The sequence below is a fragment of the Sturnus vulgaris genome, chromosome 4 (assembly GCF_052056855.1).
Source record: "Sturnus vulgaris isolate bStuVul1 chromosome 4, bStuVul1.hap1, whole genome shotgun sequence".
Classification (NCBI taxonomy): domain Eukaryota; kingdom Metazoa; phylum Chordata; class Aves; order Passeriformes; family Sturnidae; genus Sturnus; species Sturnus vulgaris.
In genome coordinates, this window is record NC_142246.1 from 1,432,499 (window position 1) to 1,459,316 (window position 26,818).

The following is a 26,818-nucleotide window of genomic DNA, read 5'->3' on the forward strand; positions in this document are numbered from 1 at the left end:
GCTTCCTAAATTCCCTCCAGATATCATTCCAAGGAAATTGCAGCATTCCTTAGGGATTTGGAAATTCCCAGCTCCCTCGATATCCCTGAGACCCCCCAGGACTTGTCTGAGGAGAGAAGGATCCATCCAGCCCATCCCACCTGGAATTCTGCAGTTTTCCATCAGGCCAACCCTAAACCCACCTGGAAAACCTCATCCTATGGAATTATCCCACAAAAAGGGACAAATCCCAAATCCCTCCCGCTTTTCCGAGGCACCAATGGATGCATTAAACCCAACACCTGGAAAAGCTGGATCCTGGGGAAGAACCAGAATTCCAGAGCATTCCAGGCTCAGGGATGGATCTCACCTTTTCCCTCTGGATCAGCTCGAAGGCAGCCAGGAGCTCGCCGACATTCCGGCCGGATTTGAGGACGGGATACCAGGAAAGCCGGGGCGAGCGCTCCAGGCTGGGCCGGCAGATGCAGCGCCCCATGAATTCATCCGCGCCCTGGGAAGGGAATTCCAGGGAATTGGGAGCCACCGGAATTGGGATCATCTTTCCCATCCCTATTCCCAGAGAAATCCATCACCCCACACCCCCAGCCAAAAATCAGGAGCGAGGGGTGATCCCGTTATGGGATCAGGGCAGGAAAATGAATGGATTGATGCCCAGTTTTCCAACTCCTCCCTGGAATTCCTAATGCTGGAAAAACACTTTTTCAGGAGTTTTGGCTTAGGAGGTGGAATTCCTATCCCAGGTTTTCCAGAGCCTTTGGCATCTCCTAAAAATCCCATTCCCTGCTCTGCACTGGGATCTTTGGAATCTTTCCTGCTTCCTGCTGGGAAGGAGCAGGAGAGAGGGAAAAAGATTCCTGAGATATTCCCAAGTCCCTCCCAAGGTGTATTCCAAGTGTTTTTTTCAGCAGCATTCCCTCCTGCACTTTGTTTTTCCAGGATTTTTTTTTCCCAGCCCGGTTTTACTGGGAAAAACCTCAAGTTCCTGCCACCAACCCCCCAAAATTCCATCATTCCCAAGCCCTTTGGACACAGCAAACAGCAGAGGGCATTTCCCTACTTCCATGACCGCTTCCAACTTTATCCCAAGTTTTTTCCATGAGGAAATTCCATTATTTTTCCCACTTTAAATGACAGTGAGGAAGCAGAACGAATGGCACCTCAAGGACACCACAGGACCTTCCCTGGAATTTTCCCCTCTGGAATGTCCACCCCAAAGCCTGCACCAACCCCAGAGATGCCTGAACGTCACATTCCAGAGGCTGGGAAACCCCGGCGGGAATTGCTGCACTCACGTAGGTGTCGTGGTCATAGATTTCCACCAGGATGTTGGGAGGGGACTCGGCCACGTCCCGAGAATTCCCAAAAATCTCGATCTCGTAGAAGATCAGGGTCTGATCCCAGGTGGGATTCAGGGTGTTCTTCTCCACCACCGTCTTCTGGCTCTGGTGCAGGAAGGACACGATGGCGTAGGGATCTGTCGGAATGGGATTCAAGGAATGGGATGGATTCCAGCTTTGGCTCTTCCCACAATTCCAAACTCCATCTAGAACCGGCTCCCAAAGAATTTGGGAATTCTCAGCTCGCTCCATCTCATCCTGAGGTCCCTCAGGTCTTGCTTGAGGACAAAGGAGCTGCCCAGTCTATCCCACCTGGAATTCGGCATTCCAAGCCCAAATTGCCTGGTTTTCCAGTTGGTTTGCCATCTGGAAAGGCTCTCCCTGAGAGTTGGGATTGTTCTAAAGATCCAGGGAAGTCTTGGAGCCACTTCCGGGGCCTGAAGGGGCTCCAGAAGAGCAGGGATTTGGGGAAAGCATGGAGGGACAGGACACAGGGAATGGCTTCCACTGGGAAAGGGGAGATTGGGCTGGGATCTTGGGAAGGAATTCCTGTCTGGGAGGGTGGGGAGCATCTCACACATCCCTGGATGCAAATTCCAGGAACATCCCACACATCCCTAGGAGCTTTAATGGGAGTCAAAGGATGCAGCTCCCAGGATTACCTCACAAATTCCTGGATACAAATCCCAGGATTATCCCACAAATTCCTGGATACAAATTCCAGGATTATCCCACACCCCTCTGGATGCAGCTCCCAGGAACATCCCATGCTCCTGGATTCAGATCCCAGGATTATCCCACACCCTCCTGGATTCAGATCCCAGGAAAATCCCAGGCATCCCTAGATTCAGATCCCAGGAAAATCCCACATTCCTGGATTCTGATCTCAGGATTATCCCACAAACCACTGGATTCAGATCCCAGGATTCCCTGGAAGCAGGACCAGCTGATCCCAGCAGCATTCCCCCTTTTCCAAGGAATTGGGGCACCAGGGGTTGGATTTCCCCCTCTATCCATGCTTAACAAACCAGGACCACTTGGGCATTCCCAACAACCCACTCTGGGAAAAGCCTTTCCCACTTTTCCTCAGCCAAATCCATTACAATAAACAAAAACCCTTGGATTTGGAATTGCCTTTCCTTTTTTTTTTTTTTCCCCCATTTTTCCCTCCCTTCTCCTCCTTTTTTTTTTTTTTTTTTTTTTTTTTCATGGAAGCCTCTCTAAAGCCCCTTTGTTGGGAGCAGGGAATGTTTATTTTTCCAACTGCCGAGCCCCTTTAATGAACTCCTTTATTCCCGGCAGCGGGAATCACAATCCCACATTGTGGAACGTTGCTGCTCGTGTTGTCCTTGGCCGAGATTTTTCCAAAGGAAAACGATTCCGGACTCCCCTCCCAGGCCATGAGCTCACCTCGCTCCCACCTCCTCATCCCGACAAGGAGCCTTTTGTGGGAATTCCAGGTGGGAGCAGACATTGGGGAATTTTTTTTTTTTTTTTTTTTGGATGCTCTGGGGTGTTTATTCCCAAAAATCACATTATTCCAATGACTGGGAAAAGCAGGGTTCCCTTAGGATCAAGGTCCAGCTGCTCCCCCAGTTTTGAGATTGTCCCTGTTTCCTATCATTCCTGGGATGTGTTTAAATCCCAGAACTTGGAGGGAAATCCCACTCAGATCCTTCTGGAAATTCTTATGGGAATCGAGCAGGGATAGCCCTGGAGGGATGTGGGATCTCTCCCACCAGTGGATTCTTCTCCTGGGATTTGGGACATTCCACATTATCCCAGTTCTGATCCAGATTCTGAATTCCCAGATTCTGATTCTGATTCCCTTTCCCCACTTTTCCAGCTCTGAAGCATTAATGGGAATACCTAGCTGGGATGGCCCAACCTCCAGGGATGAGGAGGGATGTGGGATTTTCCAGATAATTCCAGGCATCCCATCCCCCCTCAACCACATTCCAAAGGGATGTTCCACCTGCATCCAAGCACCTCCAGTATGGAAATCCCTTGGATAAAAGGATTTCTCCTATTCCAACTTCTTTCCTATCCCAAAAAAAACCTCCAGTGTGGGAAGGTCCTGACCACACCAGCACAATCCTGGGAATTTCAGAAATCCCTGGAGTTATACTGGGAATGAGTGGAGCAGCAAGATGTGGAAAACTCCTTCACAAAGGCCAGCCCCTGTTTTCTACCTGGATTCCCTTTTTTCCAGGGAAATCCCCTTCCTAAATCCCAAACCCCAGGGACTGCCACTGCCCAGCTGGGAGAAGAGGAATGCTAAGGAATTATGGAATTGTGGAATTCCAGACTGGTTTGGGATGGAAGGGACCTTAGGGACCATCCGGATCCAACCCCACAGGCTGGGAACTTTCCCCTGGCTCAAATCCAACAAGAAATTTCCTGAGGATGCTGGAGAAGGGGCCGGACTGTGCCGAGGTCTTGATTATAAATCCTGTCACCCTCTGGAAATCTCCCTGGATATATGCCATGGAAGTTTCTCCCTGTGCTCCATCATATCCAGCCTGAAAAAAGGAAGGCTCCAGAGATTCCTTGGAGCACATTCCAGAGTCTAAAGGGGCTCCAGGAGAGCTGGAGAGGGACTGGGGACAAGGCCTGGAGGGACAGGACCCAGGGAATGGCTCCCACTGGGAAAGGGGAGATTGGGCTGGGATCTTGGGAAGGAATTCCTGCCTGGGCTGCAATTCCCAGATTTGCTGTGGCTGCCCCTGGATCCCTGGCAGTGCCCAAGGCCAGGCTGGATCCAGCTGGGACAGCAGGAGGTGTCCCTGCCATGGGATGTCCCTCTGCTCCCGGAATTCCATCCCGGTGCAGATCCAGACTCACCGGAGAAGCTGTCCTTGTCCATGGCCATGAGATCCCGTGCCTGGTACAGGTAACAGCGCAGGTGGAATCGGTTCCCGGCTGCCAGAAGAACAGGAAACATGGAGAAGATCCCAGGGATGGCATTCCATCATTCCCAGTCTCCCATCTGAGGGAATCCCAGCTTAATCCCCCCAGAATATCCCGAGCACCGATCCCATAGCCTGTGGATGTTCCCATAAGCACTGTCCTCGTCTCTACCCTTTTCCCACTTTTCATTTTCCATCTTTTTCTGGGATAAGGATGGAAAACACCTTTGCCGCTCCCCTGGGATTCTTACAGTCAAAAATGCAGGAGATCGTGGGTCTGTTCACTCCGAAACTCAGGGTGGATGCGGATTTTCCATCGGATTTTCCATCGTCGCTCTTGTCATCTGTCACTCCTCCCTGCAAGGAGAACAATGGAAAGTTGGGAATGCTGGGATCACCTCCAGAGCTGGGATTCTCCATGTGATGGAATTCTCCGGGGTGCCTGCCCAAGAGGAGTCTGGGCTTCTATATTTTAGGATTCCAGGGAATGCTGGAATTTTTTAGAATTTAGAATTTAAAATTTGGAAAAGCTCTTGGAGATTCCCGAGTTCTCCTAATTCCCCGCTGGCCTTGGAATATTTGAGTGATTTCCAAAGTTGAGAATTCCCATCTGCTGATCCCATGGGGAAAAAGGGGAATAGGAACAATCCCACTGGGAGCTCTGGAGGTGGGAGGCAGCAGGATCTGAGATGGGAGCAGCTCATGGAAAACACAACAGAGCCACTTTTATCCCAAAGGGATCAACTCTGGATTGGAGGGAAAGACAGAGCAAGGAAAGAGGGGGAAAAAAGCCAAACAGGAGAGGAAAAAAAAAATCCATAAAAACACAGAATGGGAGCTTTGTGCTGCTTTGGCTCATGTGGAATCATCGGGAAAGAGGCAGATTGGGAAATCCAGAGTGTGGAGAAAGCCGGGAACAAACGGGGCGGAAAACGGGAAGCAGATAATGAGCGGCCGATAACGAGCAGTTGATAACGAGCGGCCGATAACATTCCCAGGCGGAAATTTGGGAATGGGAGAAGCTGTTCCCTACCAGAGCCCCTTCCAGGGCGAAGACTGCGGCGGGGCCGGTGAGTTCCAGAGGCTCCATCCGGCGTCTCCAGCGGCGCCGGCGGAAGGAGTCGGAGCGGCGCTGCTGGAGGTGGAAGCGCCAGCCAAAGAGGGAAGCGTATTCCCAACCATCCCCATCCAGCTCCTCCTGCTTGTGCTGCCAGACAGGGATCACAGGGATCAGGTTTTTCCAGGATTGACCCCACAGCTGGATTTAGGTTTTTCGGGATGTTGTTGGATAGGGTTGTTCCACCCCAGGTTTTCACTGTGCCTCCCCCAGGTTGGAGTCATGGAATGGAGTAATGGAATTGTTCAGAGTATCATAGGAATATTCAGGTTGGGAAAGATCTCGGAGGTCATTTGGTTGAGGTTGAGAAAGGCCCTGGAGATCATCATGGAATCATGGAATGGTTTGGGATACAAGGACTTTAAAGCCACTTCTAGGGACACCTCCTGCTGTCCCAGGTGGATCCAACCTGACCTTGGACACTGCCAGGGATCCAGGGGCAGCCACAGCAAATCTGGGAATTGCAGCCCAGGCAGGAATTCCTTCCCAAGATCCCAGCCCAATCTCCCCTTTCCCAGTGGGAGCCATTCCCTGGGTCCTGTCCCTCCAGGCCTTGTCCCCAGTCCCTCTCCAGCTCTCCTGGAGCCCCTTCAGGACTCTGAGCTCTCCCTGGAATTTTCCCTTTTCCAGGGGAACATTCCCAGCTCTCCCAGAGCAGAGGAGCTCCAGAATCCTGGAATGGTTTGGGTGGGAAGGGACATTCAATCCCATCCAATTCCACCCCATCCATGGCAGGGACACCTCCCACTGTCCCAGGTTGCCCAAGCCCCAGTGTCCAACCTGGCCTTGGACACTTCCCAGGATGAAGCAGGATTCTCCCAATCCAACCATTAACACTGCTGAATCCACCCCTGGGAATTCAGCCCTTCACCAATCCCTGGGGTGAATCCCACTTGGAGCGGGATCGCTGGACTGGGGCCAGATCCTGTGAAGCTCCAGCAGCTCCACATCCCACTTTTTACCACCTCCCCTTTTCCCTTTGCCATCATCCCCAACTTCCCCATGGCTCTGCCACCTCTGGAATTTCTCCCTGGATCATCCACCCCAAGCCCTGGAAGGTTTTTCTCCCTGTGACACCCACAGCAAATGGGGTGACAGTGGCCACAACTATCCCGAGAAATTTCTGGGAAGGGAGACAAGTGGCCCTGGGAAGCAGCGGGGGGGAGGGAGGAGCAGAAGCGGCATTCCCGGGACAATGGCACCATCTAGAGGGAAGCGGGATAGGGACAGGCTAGGGACATCGGCCCTCCCCCATTTCCCACACTCTGGGATTTTCCTGAACGTCCCCATCCCACTCAATCCCTCCGGAATATTCTCCACCCCTGGGAATGCGGCGTTTTCCACTGGAAACCGGGACGAGCCCCACCCCAACCTCCAAGGAAAAGCAAATCCTGCCAAAGCCAGGCACCCACCCGGAGGGACAGGGCCACATCCTGATCCCGTGGCACCTTTTCCCACCTTTCTCATGGCTTCCATGTGCTCCAGGTCGCGCCGGCGGAGCCGCACCCAGCGCCGGCGCCGGTGCGTGTGGAACATCTTCTCCGCCGGCACCCAGGCCTTGGGCTTGCGCTCCGGCGGGATCGTGATCCCGTATTCCCAACCTTGGGAAGAAGGGAATCCCCGGTGGAGGTGGGAGAAGAGCCTCCCCCCAGCAACCTTGGTTCCCAGCAGGAATTTCCAACATTGAAGGCGTGGCTGAATCCAGCAAGATTTCCCAGTTGGATTTCCTTCCTTACGGCACAATCCATCCCTCTGGAATGCCCAGGGATGGATGCGTGGTGTCCTTGGCTCCAAATCCCATCCTGGGGACTCTTTCCTCCCTCCCTCCCTCCCTCCAGCCATTCCAACCCCCAGAACCATCCCAGCACTCTCCAGCTCAGTGTTTTCCATTTCTTTTCCACCAGGATCTTCCCAGATTATCCCAGCACTGCCTTTGGGAATTCCCACCCCACAGCTCCAGGCAGAAACAAGGGAAAAGGATCCCCAGAGCCTGATCCCTTCTCCCAGTACAGTTCCCACAGCTGTGGGAATGTTTTCATCCACAGACCACGGAAAGAAATCCCAAAATTCCCAAATCCCAGATTCCAAAATTCCAGGATCCCAAAGTTCCCAAATCCCAGATCCCAAAATTCCATCTTTGGTACCTTTCTCATCCACAGCCCTGTTGAGATCCGTGTCCCATTCCACATCCTCCCACTTCCAGCCTGGAGGACACTCAATCTCCTCCTTGGGCAGGACCTTCTCCCCGTTCTGTGGGACACAGGGAATTTTCATTCAAGCCAATCCTTAAGATTTCCCCTGGGATTCCAGCCCAGCTCCCAGAATTCCCAGTTTTCCCTCACCACGTCCGTGTAGGAATCGGTCATGTGGATCCACTGCCCCCCGGGAAGCCGGACCTGGTTCTCAAACACCTCCTCCACGAAGCTCAGGTGTCCGGCGTCCACGTCGTGCAACAACCTGAACCCCAGGAATTCCCAAAAATCAGGGAATTTCCAACCCACCTTCCTCCTGTGCCATCCTCAGCGCTCCCAAATTTCTCCCACCCCTCCAAGCAAAGTTTCCCCTCAGGAAAAACCCAAACCAGGATGAAAATCCCATCCCAAAGCTCCTCAGTTTTGAAGCATCCCAAGATTTGGATGAGGGGGAATCGTGGGCGAGGAACCTCAGGGACATCCCAGATTTTGCCACAGGATTTTTGCAGAAATGCCAGGAATTCCGGGCAGGAAAGCCCCACTCACGTCTTTTCTGGGCAGACGAACCAATCCCCAGCCCAGGTCCATCCTGCAGAAGGCCGGAAGCTGTCCTTGGGAAGTTTGATCCGGCCGGTGACGTCGGAATATTTGGGATAAGTGAGGCCGGTGGTGCCCCAGTTCCCCACCAGCGCCAGCTTGGTCTGGTTCTCATACTGAGAGAGCCAAAAAAAGAAGGATTTGGGGTTGGAATAACAGAACTCCATGAAAAATCCCGTAGAATCCCTGCAGAGGGACAAACCTCCTGGGAAAAGCCTAACCCATTCCACAGCATCCCGATTTTCCCTTTGTGAGGGACAACACAGCTCCATGGATCATTCCCAACTTTCCCCTTCAGCATTCCAGGCTGAGCTGGTGGAAACATCTCCTCCTTCCCACAGTTTTTAGGGAACAATGAGGATTTAGGTCCAGCCCACCCCTTTTTCCCGGCAGGATGGGGATCCCTTGGGAATGCTCACGGTTTCGGCAAAGACGGAGAGTTTTCCCTCGGCAAATTGGTTGAATTCCTTCTCATCCACGGCCAATCCAAACCAGAGCCTCACCCGGATCTGCGCCGGGATCCGCGGCCCCATCACCTCCTCCTGTGGGTACTGCCAAGGAAAAGATCCCAGGAAGGGATTATTGGGAATTCTTGGAGGCTGGAAGGGTGGGAATGAAGATCCCTGGATGGGGCAGGTGGGACATGGAGCAGTTGGGATAATGTCAGGAGTGGGTGGAGCGCTTTGGGATCATGGAAGGGAGGTTGGAAAAGACTTTCAGGATCATCCCAACCATCAACATCCCTAAAATGTGTCCCCAGACGACCTTGAGGAGCTTCAAAATTCCAGTGGACAGGATCAGGGGCAGGATCAGGGATAGGACCAGGAACAATGACAAGGTCATGGATAGGGACAAGGTCAGGAACAGGGACAGGGACAAGGATAAGGCCAAGGTCAGGGAAAAGGAGAAGGACATGGAGAAGGTTGGGGACAGGGACAAGGTCAGGGACAAGGAGAGGAACAAGGTCATGACAAGGTCAGGGACAGGGAAAAGGACAAGGTCAAGGACAGGGACAGAGACAAGGACATGGACAGGGATAAGGACATGGACATGGTCAGGGACAGGGATATGGACAAGGTCAGGAACAGGGGAAATGACATAGACAAGGATAGAGACAAGGACAGGGACAGGAAGAAAGTCAGTGACAGGGACAGGGACAAGTTCAGGGACACAAGCAAGGTCAAGGACAAGGACATGGAAAAGGACAGTGACAAGGACAAGAACAGGGACAAAGTCATGGAAAAGGACAGGGACATGGACAAAAACAGGGACAAGGACAGGGACACCCTCTGGGTTCAGGACACCGAACCCAACCCACACATTCAGCAAACCAGGAACAATCTCCAGGAACTTTTCCTCACAGCCCTTTTCCCTCTCTCCCAGCTGCTTTTCCCCACTCCAAGCACTGCTGGTTTTCCATCCAAAAATCACAGATAAGGGAAAATCCCAATTTTGAGATTTGAGGATTTGAGTTCATTTTTTGTGCCAGCTGGGTTTGTATTTCATTTCCTTTTTTTTTTTTTTTTTTTGAGCTTGTTCTGTGCTGGTTTTCTGCTCCTGATATTTTCCAGACCTGAAATATCCTTGGAGACAGGAAAAGCTTGGGAAGTGCCTGGGAGAGGAGTCAGCAGCCAAAATTTTCTGGAGTGGCAAAGAGTCAGAAATTTGTGAAAATATTAAAAACTAAAATAATAAATAGAAAAAAAAAATCCTAAAAAAAACACAAACTGGGAAAAATCTTCCCTGCCTTAGAACTGCAGGATACAGGGAGACATCCAAGGAATCTGCTGCAGATCCATGGAGAAGGAGCTGGACTCCATCAGAAGCACAACCTGGAATTTTTCCAGCAGTTTCAGCCAGGTGGAATTCCAAGAGAAGCTGTGGGTGCCCCTGGATCCCTGAAAGTGTCCAAAGCCAGTTTGGATGGACTTGGATCCACCTGGGATAATGGAAGGTGTCCCTGCCCATGGATTGGGGTGGAATTGTTGGGATTTAAGGTCTCTCCCAACCCAAACCTTTCCATGATTCCATGAAACTGGGGTTGAACGCTGTGTTGGGATTTGAGCTTTCCCTCCTGAATTTTCCATCTTTTTTTTTCTTTTTAATTATTTTTAGTGGAAAAACTGTTTGGAAAATCAAGATTCCACCTTGGACACGCTTCCAAAGGTACCTTGAGGAAGATGGTCTGGAGCTTCCCACAGTTCCGGCCGCAGCAGTTGGAGATGTTCCGGGAATACAGGACCTGGTGGGCCGGGACACGGGCGTAGGCCACGCGTTTGTCCCCCTGGAGCATCCAGATGACGATGTCTGGGAGGCTGTTCTGGGGCTGGGAAACACAAATCCATAAGATCCTGTTGGGAGGGATCCACCGGCACAGCCCAGAATGGGATCGTGAAATCGTGGAATGGTTTGGGATGGGATGGGATGGATCTTAAATCCCATCCTATTCCACGGGCACGGACACCTCCCATTATCCCAGATGGATCCAACCTGGCCTTGGACACTGCCAGGGATCCAGGGGCAGCCCCAGCAAATCTGGGAATTGCAGCCCAGGCAGGAATTCCTTCCCAAGATCCCAGCCCAATCTCCCCTTTCCCAGTGGGAGCCATTCCCTGGGTCCTGTCCCTCCAGGCCTTGTCCCCAGTCCCTCTCCAGCTCTCCTGGAGCCTCTTCAGGGACTCTGAGCATTCCCTGGAATTTTCCCTTTTCCAGGGGAACATTCCCAGCATTCCCAGCCTGGCTCCATTGCAGAGAGGCAGAATTTTCCCTTTTCCTGCTGTGGGATCAGCCTGGAGCGTGTGGAGCTTCCCACCCACCCACATTCCCAGTCCTTCTCCCAGTGCTGTTCCCTATCCATGAGTTGACCTCAACTCATCCACGAGCCAGACCAACCTCAACCATCGGAGCCAAACCTGGCACCATGGGAGAATCCATGGATTTGGGAGCTAGGATGGAACATCCCCCCACCACCACCACCATCACTTCCCACAAAAACCACGATGGGAAAACCAGGAAGAGTCACCTCCTCCGCCATGGCCCGGAGCCGGCACAGCCAATCCTCCGCCTGATCCAGGATTTGGGAAAGGCCGGAATTGTCGTGCTTGAGCCTCAGGGCCACCTTCAGGATCTGCTCCAGGTGGGTGCTCCGGAAGCGGAAGAGGTTCTGATCCAGGTGGGTGCTGGACGCCTTCGCCAGGACATCGGGAAGCTTCAGGCTGCAGGGACAGGTGGGAATCAGGGACTGGGCTGGATTGGGATGGACCCAGAAGGTCGTTAAGGTTGTTAATTGTCACTAATCGTCATTAATGGTCATTAATGATCACCAAACATCATTGATGGCCATTAATGGTCACCAGTCATCATTAATGATCATTAATGGTCACTAATGGTCACCAATCATCATTGATGGTCATTAATGATCTTTAAGGGTCACCAATCATCATTAATGGTCACCAATCGTCATTAATGGTCATTAATGGTCACCAATCATCATTAATGGTCACTAATGGTCACCAGTCATCATTAATGGTCACTAATGCTCATTAATGGTCACTAATGGTCACCAATTATCATCAATGGTTGTTAATGTTTGTTAACGATTATTAAAGGTCATCAGTGGTTACCAGTCATCATTAATGGTCATTAATGGTCACCAATCATCATTTAATGGTCGTTAATGGTCACCAGTCAACATTAATGCCCATTAATGGTCACTAATGGACACCAATTATCATCAATGGTTGTTAATGGTTGTTTATGATCATTAAAGGTCATTAATGGGTACCAGTCATCATTAATGGTCACTAATGGACACCAATTATCAATGGTTGTTAATGTTTCTTAATGACCATTAAAGGTCATTAGTGGTCACCAGTCATCATTAATGGTCACTAATGGACACCAATTATCAATGGTTGTTAATGTTTCTTAATGACCATTAAAGGTCATTAGTGGTCACCAGTCATCATTAATGGTCACTAATGGACACCAATTATCAATGGTTGTTAATGTTTCTTAATGACCATTAAAGGTCATTAGTGGTCACCAGTCATCATTAATGGTCAATAATCATCATTAATGGTCATTAATCCATCCCAAATCCACCCCCAATAGCTCATCCAGCTTCTTGTGGGATTTTCCGGCCTTTTTTAACGGTTTTTCCATATTTTCAGTGAGTTTCTGGGGATAAAGATATTTGGGAACAGGAAGAGCAAAGGAGCTTCAAACCACAGCCAGAATTCCCCTGGGAATCAGGATGGGAATGAGCCACACCCACATTTTAATATCCATTGAGCCAAGCTCCTGGAAAAATGGATCAGGTGCCAAATTGGGAGCTTTTCCTGTAAAATTCAAGGATTTATGGATGCACTGCTATAAATGAACTTCCTGCTCCCAGCTCCCGAGCCACAAATCAGGATTTCCTCCGGAAAAAATAGATGGAGAGAAAGATAAATTTATTTTTAGGCAGTGGAGAGGTTTGGAAGGAGATTTTTTTAGGATATGACATTCCCACCTCGGGAATTGGGATATGTAAATCACATTTTTATGTGGTAAATAGGGAGAACATGGAATTATGGAATGGTTTGGGATCTTCCACTGTCCCGGGTTGCTCCAAGCCTGGCCTTGGACACTTCCAGGGATGAGGATTTGGAGTGAGGGGGAATGAGCAGGAAAAAGGTGGGAAAAGAGGGGGAAAGGAGGAAAAGGGGGAGAAAAGGATGGAGGAAAAGAAAGAAAAAAAAAGAAAAAAGAGGAGGGAAGATAAAAAAGGAAAAAGGAGATAAAAGGCAAAATAATGGGGAAAAGGGGGAAGGGAATAAAGAGGGGGAAAAGATGAAAAGAAAGAAAAAACAGGAAAAGGAAAAATGGAAAAAGGAGGAAGAGATGAAAAGGGAAAGAAGGAAGAAAAGGGGGGAAATGGAAAAAAAAAGGGGAAAAGAGGGGAAAAGGGGGAAAAGTAGGGAGAGAGGAAAAAGGAAAAAATTAAGAAAAAGGGGAAAAACAAAAAAGGGAAAAGGCAGTGCTGGAAAAGAGGACAAAAGGGGGAAAAAACAGGAAAAAACAGGAAAAATAAAGAAATAGGAAAAAGGAGGAAAGGAGAAAAGAAAAAAGCAAAAGAAGAAAAAGGGGGAAGGAAAAAAAGGGAAAAAAGAGGGAAAATGAAAAACGGCAAAAAGGAAGAAATGATTAAAAGGAAAACGGGAAAGTGGGGAAATGGTGGAAAAGGGAGAGAGAAAACAGGGGAAAAAAAGGAAAAAAGGTGGGGAAAAAGGGAAACAAGGAGGGAACTAATAAAAAAGGGATGAAAAGGGGGAAAAGTGAAAAAAGGGTAGGAAAAGAGGAGAAGGAAAAAGGAGGAAAAACGGGAAAATAGAGAGAAAAGGGGGAAAGAAAGGGGGGAAAGAAAGGGGGGAAAGAAAGGAGAAGAGGGGCAGAGGCAGTGTTCTCTTCCAAGACCAAGAAGAAACATCGGGAAAAGTTCCCCATCCCGAATTCCCAAAGCACCTGCAGTCAGCGATGACATCATCGAGCAGTTGGGATCCCAGGGCCTCCAGCTCGATAGGAGAGCGATTGGATTTCAGGGCCACCTGGATCTTCTCCAGGTTTGCTTCCTGTGGGGAAAAATGGGGATCAGGAGCTGTGGAATTCCACAGAATCCAATCCCGCTTCCAGGACATTGCCAGCAAGAGGTTGGGGAAGGTCCCTGGGATCAGAGATTCCACTCTGGATCCCACCAGGGATCTGTATCCAAATATTTGGAGATCCAGGGGAATGAACAGGGAAATCCAACAGGAGATCTCAGAAATAGCTCAGGAGCTGAAGGACGGCCCCTGGATCCCTGGAATTGGACAGGGCTTGGAGAAAACTGGGATAGCGGGAGGTGTCTCTGAATATGGAATGGGATGGGTTTTAAGGTTTTCTCCAAAACCAAATCATTCCAGCATTCTGGAGCCCCTCTCCTCTGGGAGAGCTGGGAATGTTCCCCTGGAGAAGGGAAAATTCCAGGGAATCCTGAGAGTCCCTGCAGGGGCTCCAGGAGAGCTGGAATTGGGGACAAGGCCTGGAGGGACAGGACACAGGGAATGGCTCCCACTGGGAAAGGGGAGATTGGGCTGGGATCTTGGGAAGGAATTCCTGCCTGGGCTGCAATTCCCAGATTTGCTGTGGCTGCCCCTGGATCCCTGGCAGTGCCCAAGGCCAGGTTGGATCCCCCTGGGACAGTTGAGGTGTCCCTGCCATGGATGGGGTGGGAATGGGATGGGATTTAAGGATCCATTCCCACCCAAAGCATTCCAATGAAGCTCCTCATCCAGTGGGTGCACAGCTCTGTGCCACCAGACACTCCCAGGCTGGAGGTGACTTCTGTCCCTTCCCAGTGTCCCCAGGGATGTCCCCAGGGGTGTCCCGGTCACTCACCAGCCTGGAGGTGGCCTGTGTCCCCTCCCAGTGTCCCCAGGGATGTCCCGGTCACTCACCAGCCTGGAGGTGACTTCTGTCCCTTCCCAGTGTCCCCAGGGATGTCCCCAGGGATGTCCCGGTCACTCACCAGCCGCTCGGCTCCGTAGAGCAGGAGGTTCTGGGCGTCCAGGCGGTGCCCGATGTCCTCCCAGTACGAGGACAGCACCACCACCGGCTTCACGTTCCCCCAGGGCAGGTAATAATAGTGACAACCTGGGGGGCAGCACGGCATCACCTGGGCGTGTCGGGATAACGGGACACGCCCCTCGGGAGCGGGGATGGAGGGGGAAGGGCGGGATTGGGATGGGAATTTGTCTCGGAAGGTGTTTGGGGGAGAGATGGGAATGGTGTTCCCCAAATCCTTGAGATCACACCAAGATCCAACGGGATCTGATTCCACGGCTCCAGCAGCAAGGCCAGAAACCAGCTCAGCATTCCTGGTGGGATGAGGATGGGAGCCAGGGAAAGGCCAGGGAAAGGTGCTCCCCAAAAAACCACTCATGGAGCCGAGAAAAGTCCTGGCTTTCCTGCTCCTTCCCAGACACAAATTCCCCATGGCTGAGGTGGGAAAACCCTCTGGAGCTGTCTGGTCCAAGCAGGGACACCTTCAGCAGGATCACCTGGACACAACCTCTGGCTGCCCCTGGATCCATGGAAGTGTCCAAGGCCAGGTTGGACATTGGGACTTGGAGCCACCTGAGGCAGTGGGAGGTGTCCCTGCCCATGGATGGTGTGGGAATGGGATGGGATTTAAGGTCCCTTCCCACCCAAATCATTCCAGCATTTTGGATCCCCTCTGCTCTAGGAGAACTGGGAATGTTCCCCTGGAGAAGGGAAAATTCCAGGGAATGCTCAGAGTCCCTGCAGGGGCTCCAGGAGAGCTGGAATTGGGGACAAGGCCTGGAGGGACAGGACCCAGGGAATGGCTCCCACTGGGAAAGGGGAGATTGGGCTGGGATCTTGGGAAGGAATTCCTGCCTGGGCTGCAATTCCCAGATTTGCTGTGGCTGCCCCTGGATCCCTGGCAGTGCCCAAGGCCAGGTTGGATCCACCTGGGACAATGGAACACTCCCATACCCATGGAACTGAACAACCTTCAAGCCCCTCCCAACCCAAACCATTCCACGATTCCAGGATTCTCTCCCCCCAGCCGGGTTTGGATCATCCCGAAGGACGGAATCCGTGCCGCGCTCACCATCGAAGACGGCCCGGCTGTACTGGGTGGTGGAGGCCAGGGGCAGGCAGGTGTTGTCGAACTTGTTGCCGTAATTCCCGATGCTGACCTCGAACTGGACGGCGCCGTCCACGCCCTGGAGCATCGTGGCCGAGTAGAAGGCGGCAAAGAGGGAATATTTCCGTCGGCGCAGGTATTTCTGGAATGTGAACGGGAATTGGGACGTGGAGGAGATGCTGAGATTGATCTCCGGGAGGTTGAGTGGGAAGAGTCTGGAGGGTAAATCCTGAGGAATGGCTGAGACAGCTGGGAAGGGGCTGGAGAACCAGGAAAAGCTGAGCGAAGTGGGAAAGGGCTGGAAAATCAGGAAAAGCTGAGGGAGATGTGAAAGGGGCTCAGCCTGGAGAAAAGGAGGATCCAGAGGGACCTTGTGGCTCTGCACAACTCCCTGGAATGTTGGAACCAGGTGGGAGTTGGGATCTGACCCCAGGGAATAATGGAAAAAGAGGGAACAACCTCAGGTTGTGCCAGGGGAAGCTCAGGTTGGACACCAGCAGGAATTTCCTCATGGAAAGGGTGGTCAGGGATTGGAATTGCCCAGGGAGGTTTGGAAACCCCTCCAGGAGCTCACAGACCATGGGACAACCCCCACCCATGGCCAACATCCCTTCTATAGCGTCCCACGTGCCGATCCCAGAGATTTTCTGGAAATTCCAATACCTCCACCCTCAGGATGTCATCCGCAGGAATCTCCTCCACCTTCTGCTCCATGTGCTCCACCAGTTTGGTCTCCAGCTCCACCAGGATCCGGCCCCGATACGCGACCCCCTCGCCCTTGGGATAGACCAGGAACAGGAGTCAGGATCCCAAAATTCCCTTCCCGAGGCCTTTGCTTCCCAGGAGCTTCATTGCACAGCAGCGAGATCAGGCAAAGAATTCCAGCCGGCACTTCCAAGGCAGAATTTTGGGAGCAGAGCGGGATCGGGAGGCGTTAGCAGGAATAGGCGGGAGCGGGAAACGCAGTGCAGGCTCCTGATGACAAAGCCAGGTTGGGTTAGAAGAAGCTTTTTTTGGGAAAAGAGGAGCCGGAGAGTTATTTTGGGATGTGCCGGGAAGCAGCCGATGTCACCTTTCCCAAATTGAGCGTCTCGTAGGGATCGGGAAATCCGGTGAATTCCCGGGGGCTGCCGTACAGGTTGATGTAGCAGGGCCCGAAGGTCGGCAGGAATCCCAGCCCGTCATCCACTGGGAATGGCAGGGAAAAGAGGGATTAGGGATTCCTGGAGGCACCTTGGGAATGTGTCACACTCGCTGTAGGATCACGGGGATCACACAAGCCACCAAAATCCTGGAATTTCCACCCGTTTTGAATCCCATGACCTCACCTTGGAGCAGCAGAAAGATACAGAAAGGGTGTGGCGCTGAATCCTGGGAATTCCCAATCCCAGAAATAATCCCCATGGAAAAAGGTGAGGTCAGAGAGGGGTCAGACATGAGTAAGAGTGACAGGAGACAGGAAAGAGCCTCAGGATGTGCCAAGGGAGGTTTAGGTTGGAATTTTGGGAATATTCCTTCCTGGAAAGGGCTGTCCCCATCCCTGGAGGGATGTGGCACTTGGGGACACGGATATGGGGTGGCCTCGGCAGCCAATGGATCAGAAGGATTTTCCAATCCTGTGATTCCATGAGGAGAACCACTCGTTTTAATGGAATTTTGAGTGGGAATCCTGCCCTGAGCTCCATGTGCCTGGCTGACTCTGCATTCCAGACACGACGGCATCCTGGGAATCCTCAAAGGGCCAAACTGAAGTCATTCCCTTTTCCCAAGGGGCCCAACTCATCCCGGCTGATCCTCCCCCAGTCCAGAGAGTGGAACCAGTAAAACCAGTCCCGGGAAGCGCTGGAAAACTGGGATGTTACTGGGAACGTACGGTCCGAGGGATTCAGAGGCTTCACAGGAGCAGGAAACTCATCTGAGGCACAAAGAGAGGGAGAGAGGTTGGGAAAGGTTGGAAGGGGAGCATGGAAAAGGGATGGAGATGGGAATGAGGGTGGGGATTCCCACAGGGTTTAGTGCAGAGAGACAGAGAGAGAAAGGGAGAGGTTTGTCATGGAATCATGGAATCGTGGAATCAAGGAATCATGGAATGGTTGGGGTGGAAAGGGACCTTAAAGCCCATTCAGGTGCATCCAGGGACACTTCCCACTATCCCAGGTCATTCCAACCTGGCCTTGGCCAATTCCAGAGGATGTGGGATTGGGGTGGAGCAGGATTGGAGCATCCCTGAGTTGCATTCCCAGACGTTTCTTTGGGATCAAGCAGATCCCAGTGGTGGAAAGGGAGATGCCAATCCTGGATCCTCCCATTCCCATCCTCCCTCCCAGCCTCTCTCTCTCTCTCTCCAGCCCATCCCAGGATCTGTGTTGGGATTGGGAAGAGGGGACTGGACAGTACCGGGGGTGGGACACAGGCAGAGCCACTGGATCATATCCTGATCCATGGAATCATGGAATGGCTTGGAAGGACCTTAAAGCTCATCCCATTCCATGGGCAGGGACACAAACCACCATCCCAGGGTGCTCCAAGCTTTTTCCAGCGTGGCGATCCCGTGTCCCCACAGCTCAAAGCCAAGTGCGGAATTCCCGCTGGGATCGTGGATTCCATGGAAGCGCTGGCAGCAGGAAAAGCTCATGCAGGTGGAAGCTCCAAAGCCGTGTCCCAAATTCCCACCCTCCCACCTGGCACTGGTGACAGTGACACCCAGCTGAGCCCTGCCATGCCTGGGGGTCCTTAAAATCAGAACATTCCCGGGATTTGGAACGCGCTGGATGGGAATTCCCACTCTGTGACAGCCCTTAAATGTCACCTCAGAGGGGCCACAGGGGGGACGTGGCCTCTGCCAGCAGCGGTGCCACCACCACCACCATAACGTGTCACCAACCTCCAGCCACACCACAGACCCGCAACTTCCTTCCCCCATTCCCAAGAATCCACCAAATCCCAAATCCAAAGGGGTTGGATCCATCCAGAAAGTGCACACAGCTCGGAGTGACCGTGGGACTCCATCCCGTGTCCCCAGGTGGGGACAGTGACAGCTGTGACGTCCCCAAGGCCACCACCAACCTCCAGCCACACCATGGACCTGTAACTTCCCTCTCCCATTCCCAAGAATCCACCAAATCCTAATTCCAAAGGGGCTGGATCCATCCGAAAAGTACACACAGCTCGGAGTGATTGTGGGACCCCATCCTGTGTCCCCAGGTGGGGACAGTGACAGCTGTGACGTCCCCAAAGCCGCCACCACCAACCTCCAGCTCCTCCATAGCCCCATTCCCAAGAATCCTAAATCACCAAATCCTAAATCCAAAGGCATTGGATCCATCTGGAAAGCACGCACAGCTCAGAGCGATCGTGGGACCCCATCCCGTGTCCCCGGGTTGGGGCAGTGACAGCTGTGACATCCCCAAGGCCACCACCAACCTCCAGCCACGCCATGCAGCTCCTCCAAGGCCATGCATCCCAAATCCCGGCCTGCTTCCCGCCCTTACCCTCCAGCTCCCCGCCAGGGGCCGAAATCTTGGACATTCCCAGGAAAGCGGTGCCGATGACATCATTGTGCGTCAGACGGTCCCTGTGAGGTGACATCATCACTTTGGGGACCACAGAGGGAGGAGGGGGATGTCCCTAGGGGATGTCCCCATGCCCATCCCACCCCTCCAGGCACTGGGAATGCCCTTCCCGCTCACCAGTCGGTCACACGGATCCTCATCCGCTCGCACATGGAAGGGAACTGGGAAAAGGGAGACGGGAAGAGGGTGAGTGGCACTGGGGACACCGGGAGGGGGCCTTGGGGACACCGGTGCTCACCATGGCCGGCAGCGTCAGGCACTGGTTCCACTGGGGGTTGGCGTTTTTCTCCAGGATGCGGGAGTAGAGCTGGAAGGGAGGGATGGGAAGAGGGAAAAGTTGGTGTTGTCCCAGGAAAGCGGCTCTTGGCCCAGTCCGTGGAGTTGGGAGGCATCAGATTCCCTAAAATCTGGCCTTGGATTCCCTAAAATCCCGTCTCAGATTCCCCAAAATCCCGCCTCAGATTCCCCAAAATCCCGCCTCAGATTCCCCAAAATCCCGCCTCAGATTCCCTAAAATTTGGCCTTAGATTCCCAAAGCTTGAGGTTCACATTCCTCCAAATCCAGCCTCAGTTTTCCCAAAATCCAGTCTCAGGTTCCCTAAAATCCAGGCTGAGATTCCCCAAAATCCATCTTCCATTCCATGGGGTTCCTAAACCCCCTGGTGCAGGAGGCAGAGGATGTTTCAGATTTCCTAAGGACCTTCCCACCTTGGGATCAGCAGGATCACATTTTACCCCCTTCCAGGAGAAAATTCCCTCATTCCAGGACCAAATTCCCACATTCCAGGCCTGGGGATCCACAGGGAACGTCCCACTGCCATTCCAGCTCAAAGGACATCCCACTGAAATCCCAGTCCCAAATATCTGAGAGGGAATATCCCACTACTATTCCAGCCCCAAGGACATCCCAGTGCCATCCCAATCCCAAAGATCTGGAGGGAATGTCCCACTGCCATTCCAGCCCTGAAGACATCCTGCTGCCATCCCAATCCCAAAAATCTGGGTGGGAATATCTGCTGCCATCCCAATCCCAAGGATATCCCACTGAAATTCCAATCCCAGTTATTTTAGAGGAATGTCCCACTGCCATTCCAGCCTCAAGGATATCCCACTGAAATCCCAATACCAAAGAACATCCTATTGAAATCCCAATCCCAGGGATCTGGGAGGGAATGTCCCACTGCCATTCCCAATCCTAGGATCATCTCACTGTTATCCCAGCCCCGGGAACACCCTGCTGCCATTCCAATCCTAAGGGCATCCCACTGCTGTCCCAATCCCAAAAATCTGGATGGGAATGTCCTGCTGCCATCCCAATCCCAAGGACATCCCACTGAAATCCCAAATATCTCGGAGGGAATATCCCACTGCCATTCCAGCCTCAAGGACATCCCACTGAAATCCCAATCCCAAAGATCTGGGATGGAATATCCCACTGCCATTCCAACCTCAAGGATATCCCACTGCTATCCCAATCCCAAAAATCTGGGAGGAAATATCCCGCTGCCATTCCAACCTCAAGGATATCCCACTGAAATCCCAATCCCAAGGACCTGGAAGGGAATGTCCTACTGCCATTCCCAATCCCAGGATCATCCTGCTGTTATCCCAGCCCCGGGAACGCCCCACTGCCATCCCAATCCCGGCTTCCTCCCGCTGCCATTCCCGGAATCCGGAGGATCCCGCCCCGCTGACCGTTTTCCCAGCAAAGCTGACTTCCACGAAGGGATCCACCAGGTTCTTCTTGTTGCTCTCGAAGCCGAAGATCTGCCGGACGTTGTCCATGACGGCGTCATCCACTGGGAAAAGAGGGAGATGCCAAAATTCCTGGAATTCCGCAGCATCCAGAGGCTCCCAGCTGTCCCACCAGCGAGATGAGCACTCCCATGGAGGAGGCGGAAAAGCAGGGGGATAAAACCAGTTTGGACCAGTAAGAAACTCCTCTCCCATAAAACTGCCTGGTATCCACGGATTGAGATTCTCCCTTGGATCGAGATTCTCCCATGGATGGTTCCCTTCTCCAGGTGCTAATTCCTGCCCGGAATGTCGCGGTTCCCATGGAGGAGGCGCTCTCCAGGTGGAAAAAGCAGGAAGACAAAACCAGCTTGGACCAGTAAGAAACTCCTCTCCCATAAAACTGCTTGGTATCCTTGGACTGAGGTTCTCCCTTGGATTGTTCCCTTCTCCGGGCGCTAATTCCCGCCCGGAATGTTGCGATTCCGAGGGATCCCAAGGGAAAACCTACTCTGGGGCAAATCCTCGGCTTTGAAGATCTTGAGGCAGAACTGGGCCCCCCGGAGGGTGACCCCAGTGGGGCGCAGCAGGTTGGCCTCGATGTCCTCCTTGTCCTCGGCCGCCTCCTTCTTCTCCAGCTGTGGGAAGAGGACAACGGGAAAAGTCACCCCGGATTCGGGAATGAGCAGGAAAATCCCCAAAAGAGAGAGGCTGGAGGGATTTTCCATCCCTGGGAGTGTCCGAGGTGAGGTTGGAGGGGGTTTGGAGCAACCTGGGACAGTGGGAGGTGGCCCTGAACATGGAATGGGATGGGATTTATGGTGTCCTCCAAACCCAGATCGTTCCAGGATTCTGGAGCCCCTCTGCTCTGAGAGAGCTGGGAATGTTCCCCTGGAGAAGGGAAAATTCCAGGGAATGCTCAGAGTCCCTGCAGGGGCTCCAGGAGAGCTGGAATTGGGGACAAGGCCTGGAGGGACAGGACCCAGGGAATGGCTCCCACTGGGAAAAGGGAGATTGGGCTGGGATCATGGGAAGGAATTCCTGCCTGGGAGGGTGGGGAGGGGCTGGACTGCAATTCCCAGATTTGCTGTGGCTGCTCCTGGATCCCTGGCAGTGCCCAAGGCCAGGAGTGGCCCTGGGGGTTGGTGGCTCTTGGCCAGAATATCCCAGGGCTGGAATGTTCTACAACTGGAATATCCCACAGCTGGAATATCCCAGAACTGGAATATCCTAGGGCTGGAATGTGCCCCCATTCCCAGCAGGAATACTCACAGGAGCTTCGTCTCCAGGCCCCAGCACGCAGGCGCTGACCTTCAGGTAGCCCTTGGCTCCCGCGGAAAAATCCTCCGGATCCGAGAGGAGCAGCCACTTCCTGCGGAAAGCGTGCTCTGCAGGAAAACATGGAAAACTGGGAATTAGTCCTTGGATGCACAGGGAGGTCAGGGATGCCCCTGGATGGGGTTTAAATGAAAATCATGGAATGGGATAAGGGAACATTTCAGTTCTATTCCCGGGAAGGGAGCAGGGAAGAGGGAGGGGTCTTAGGAATGGAATTCCCAGAGAAAATGTGGATGCTCCATCTCTGGAAGTGTCCAAGGCCAGGCTGGATGGACTTGGATCCACCTGGGATAGTGGAATTTTTCCCTGGATGGAACTGGATGATCCTTAAAGTCCCTCCCCACCCAAACCATCCCGGGATTCTGCGATCAAGGATATGGGAAGAGCGGGGATGTGTGGGCACATTTCCCAAAAAAAAAAAAAAAAAAATAAAATAAAGGAGTTTCCCAAAGCTCACTTGGCTCGGAGTAAACGGTCTCCACATCCATCTGTGGGATTAAAGGAAAAGGAGATTCCAGAATTCATCCAGAGCAGGAAACGCCCGGAAAAGGGGATGGGATCTTACCCGGAATTCCCCGATCACCGAATCCGTGCGGAACGATCGAGAATCCACGACCTGAAAATGAGGAAAAATAGGTGATCCAACCCAAATCCTGCTGGGACCGAGGATCCTGGGGAGCAGGGGGTGCTTCCCTGGGAAGGGGAGAATTCCAGGATTTCCCAGCACTCACCGTGAGGAAAATGGGAGCATCGAACAGCTCCGATGGGGACTCGAAGACATTGAAGAAAAAAGTCTGTGGAAAACCAGGATGAGGCGTTATCCCAGTTTTCCCTCTGGATTTCTATATCCTGGCCTCTCCCAGGAATCCTTGGAGTGGGAATTCCTGCTGACCTCATCGAAGAAGGGGCTGTTCCCTTTCCGGATCCGTGTTCTCCGTGTTTGTCCGGCCACCGTCACCTTCACCACCGGCCGGATCTGGATCCCGGGAAGCTGCCGGGCCTCGATGACCTTCACCCGGATCTGGGATGGAGGACAGGGAATCACCGGGATGGGAATCACAGGGATCATCCCATGGGATGGAGGACAGGGAATCACCCTGATCCCACAGAATGGAGGACAGGGAATCACCAGGATAAAATTCACCGGGATCATCCCATGGGAATGAGGACACGGAATCACTGGAATCATCCCATGGGATGGAGGACAGGGAATCACCAGGATGGGAATCACAAGGATCATCCCATGGGAATGAGGACACAGAATCACCAGGATAAAAATCACCGGGATCATCCCATGGGAATGAGGACAGGGAATCACCAGAATGGGAATCACAGGGATCATCCCATGGCATGGAGAACAGGGAATCACCGGGATCTGGGATGGGATGGAAGACAGGGAATCACTGGGATCATCCCAATGGATGAAGAAAAAGAAATCACCAGGATTATGCCATGGGATGGAGAACAGGGAATCACTGGGAGCAAGCATGGGATGGAGAACAAGGAACCATCATGATGGGAATCACCAGGATTATCCCAATGGATGGAGGAAAAGAAATCACCAGGACCATGCCATGGGATGGAGGATGAGGAATCACCAGGATGGTAATTGCAAGGATCATCCCACGGAATGGAGGACAAGGAATCACCAGGATCATCCCATGGGATGTAGGATGAGAAATCACGGGGATCTGGGATGGGATGCAGGAAAGGGAATCACGGAGGACAGGGAATCACGAGGCCAACCCCCAGGACAGGATCAGCTCATCCCACCTGGAAATCCTGCGGTTTGTTGGATAACGGTTTTTTGGGAGAGCTCCTCCTCCTCCTCTTCATCCCCTGGAAGTCGATCCCGGGCGCTTTCCTCGGCAGCGAGGGCGGCTCCGAGCCCGGCGCTCCCGGGGACGCCGAGGGCTCCGTGTCCCCCGCGGCCTCCGGATCCTCCGTGTCCTCCTCGCCGGCCGCCTCTGCCCGGCGGGACAAGGGAAATGTGGGATTCGGGAATGGGTTCGGATCCTGGCTGATTTTTATCTTTTTTTCCCCCCATATATTCATTTATTTAATTAATTTTTATTTATTTTTAAATTTTATTTTTATTTATTTGTTCCCAATTTTATTTTAGGTATTTATTTTTTAGTCTTTTTTTTTTCTTTCTTTCTTTCTTTTCTTTTCATTTGTTCCCAATTTTATTTTAGGTATTTATTTTTTAGTCTTTTTTTTTTCTTTCTTTCTTTCTTTTCTTTTCATTTGTTCCCAATTTTATTTTAGGTATTTATTTTTTAGTCTTATTTTTTTTTCTTTCTTTCTTTTCTTTTCATTTGTTCCCAATTTTATTTTAGGTATTTATTTTTTAGTCTTTTTTTTTTCTTTCTTTCTTTCTTTTCTTTTCATTTGTTCCCAATTTTATTTTAGGTATTTATTTTTTAGTCTTTTTTTTTTCTTTCTTTCTTTCTTTTCTTTTCATTTGTTCCCAATTTTATTTTAGGTATTTATTTTTTAGTCTTATTTTTTTTTCTTTCTTTCTTTTCTTTTCATTTGTTCCCAATTTTATTTTAGGTATTCATTTTTTAGTTTTATTTTTCTTTCTTTCTTTTCTTTTCATTTGTTCCTAATTTTATTTTAGGTATTTATTTTTATTTATTTTATTTATTTTAATTTTATTTGTTCCCAATTTTATTTAATTTTATGTATTTATTTTTTAGTTTTATTTTTATTTATTTATTTTAATTTTATTTCTTTCCATTTATTTATTTATTTATTTTTATTTTTTTATTTCTTTTCTTTTTATTTCTTTCATTTTTATTTCTTTTCTTTTTATTTCTTTCATTTTTGCTGGGCTTAAATGCATGAGACGGAATTTTTTTGGTTCGGCTCAAAAGTTTCTTATTTTTTATCTATATTATAGATAAAATACACAGATCATAATATCTATGGATTATCTATTTTATATCTGTATTATAATGAGTTGTACATTATTTTAAGCTAACTAGTCAAAAATTAAGACTTTTATTTTTTTATTTGCAAGGCTTTTAAAGGGCAAACAGTTTAATTTAAAAATGACGCTTAAATTATTTTTATTCTTAACTCAATAACTAATTACTTGTGGCTTGCAATGCAGAATTTTTTTAACTATAAATACATATTATAATTAATTAAATAATATTTAATTAATTATTATATTTAATACTATAATATTTAATACTATAATATTTAATACTATAATATTATAAATATATAAATTATTGATGTGCGTAATATATAGCTTATTAATATATAAATATTATAATATTTAATTTTTAGAATTATTTATAATATTTATATAATTTATTCTATATACGAATATAATATATCGTATGCAATTAATTACTTAATATTTAATTTATTATCATTTTATAATGATAAATTAATTATCAAATACTACTTAGACTTATAAAGAAGGTTAAAAAAAGGACAAAATTTTGCCTTAAAAACTTCAATCTTGCTTTATATACTTTAAAACCTTAAATTTTGAAGGTTTTGTTTTATATTGTATTTATATTTTATATCTTCTATATATAAAATATATCTATTGTATTTTATATATATTTCGATATGTTTTCTATTCTTTTCTATGTTATTTATATATGTTTTCTATTCTTTTATATGTGATATCATACAAATTTTTTTCACCCATACGCTCATAATATTTTACTTTTCTTCTTTAACTCGGGAAAATTTAATTTTTAATTTAAAGAAAAAAATTAAATTTACTCTTTCCATTTTTTTGGATTTTTTTTTTTTTGGGGTGGGCGGAGTTATCTTTTGCGTGTTAACTCTTGTCAGCACAGAAAAAAAAAAAAAATGCTAAATTTTGAATTTTTGGAATTGCAGAGGCCGGGATGGGAAGGGGTCGGTTTTGGTTACCCGTGACCGTGTCCAGCTCGGCTGCAGCCGGGGCCGGATCCGGAGGGGCCGGAGCCGGGAAAAGCGGGAGAGCCCCCGGAGGAGGGAGGTAGGAAACCTGCAGGAACAGGCAGGCCTGGAAAACAGGGAATGAGAGCTCCAGAGACTGGGATCTAACTGGGAGGGAACAGATTCGGATTGGGATTAAACTGGGAGGGACAGGATCAGACTGGGATTAAACTGGGAGGGATTCGGACTGGGATCAAACTGAGAGGGAAAGGATTCGGACTGGGAGCAAACTGGGAGCGACGGGATTCGGACTGGGATCAAACTGGGAGGGACAGGATCAGACTGGGATTAAACTGGGAGGGAAGGGATTCGGACTGGGATTAAACTGGGAGGGATTCGGACTGGGATCAAACTGGAAGGGAAGGGATTCGGACTGGGATC

The 26,818-nt window shown here is 50.3% G+C and overlaps 1 protein-coding gene across 5 annotated transcripts in view; it reads right to left on the minus strand.

Moving 5' to 3' along the window:
* DYSF (dysferlin) overlaps positions 1–26,818 on the minus strand; it is a 75,943-nt gene that overhangs the window by 41,783 nt on the left and 7,342 nt on the right. Inside the window, exons 5-34 of one of the 5 annotated variants that reach the window (XM_088162891.1) lie at positions 26,390–26,504; positions 24,260–24,453; positions 23,379–23,507; positions 23,218–23,280; positions 23,052–23,102; positions 22,944–22,974; positions 22,421–22,536; positions 21,660–21,786; positions 21,110–21,213; positions 19,653–19,721; positions 19,532–19,575; positions 19,334–19,416; positions 17,716–17,757; positions 16,915–17,030; positions 16,506–16,619; positions 15,807–15,984; positions 14,700–14,824; positions 13,658–13,764; positions 11,175–11,367; positions 10,323–10,478; positions 8,572–8,703; positions 8,102–8,268; positions 7,706–7,820; positions 7,508–7,613; positions 6,822–6,964; positions 5,280–5,453; positions 4,498–4,603; positions 4,182–4,259; positions 1,293–1,474; positions 350–490 (exon numbers count right to left, since the gene is read on the minus strand). In XM_088162891.1, coding sequence (XP_088019017.1) covers positions 350–490; positions 1,293–1,474; positions 4,182–4,259; positions 4,498–4,603; positions 5,280–5,453; positions 6,822–6,964; positions 7,508–7,613; positions 7,706–7,820; positions 8,102–8,268; positions 8,572–8,703; positions 10,323–10,478; positions 11,175–11,367; positions 13,658–13,764; positions 14,700–14,824; positions 15,807–15,984; positions 16,506–16,619; positions 16,915–17,030; positions 17,716–17,757; positions 19,334–19,416; positions 19,532–19,575; positions 19,653–19,721; positions 21,110–21,213; positions 21,660–21,786; positions 22,421–22,536; positions 22,944–22,974; positions 23,052–23,102; positions 23,218–23,280; positions 23,379–23,507; positions 24,260–24,453; positions 26,390–26,504 — 3,501 coding nt within the window. Of the gene's footprint in view, positions 1–349; positions 491–1,292; positions 1,475–4,181; positions 4,260–4,497; positions 4,604–5,279; positions 5,454–6,821; positions 6,965–7,507; positions 7,614–7,705; positions 7,821–8,101; positions 8,269–8,571; positions 8,704–10,322; positions 10,479–11,174; positions 11,368–13,657; positions 13,765–14,699; positions 14,825–15,806; positions 15,985–16,505; positions 16,620–16,914; positions 17,031–17,715; positions 17,758–19,333; positions 19,417–19,531; positions 19,576–19,652; positions 19,722–21,109; positions 21,214–21,659; positions 21,787–22,420; positions 22,537–22,943; positions 22,975–23,051; positions 23,103–23,217; positions 23,281–23,378; positions 23,508–24,259; positions 24,629–26,389; positions 26,505–26,818 lie in introns of those variants that run through there. The other 4 variants (XM_088162892.1, XM_088162888.1, XM_088162890.1 and 1 more) reach the window with 4 other exon arrangements.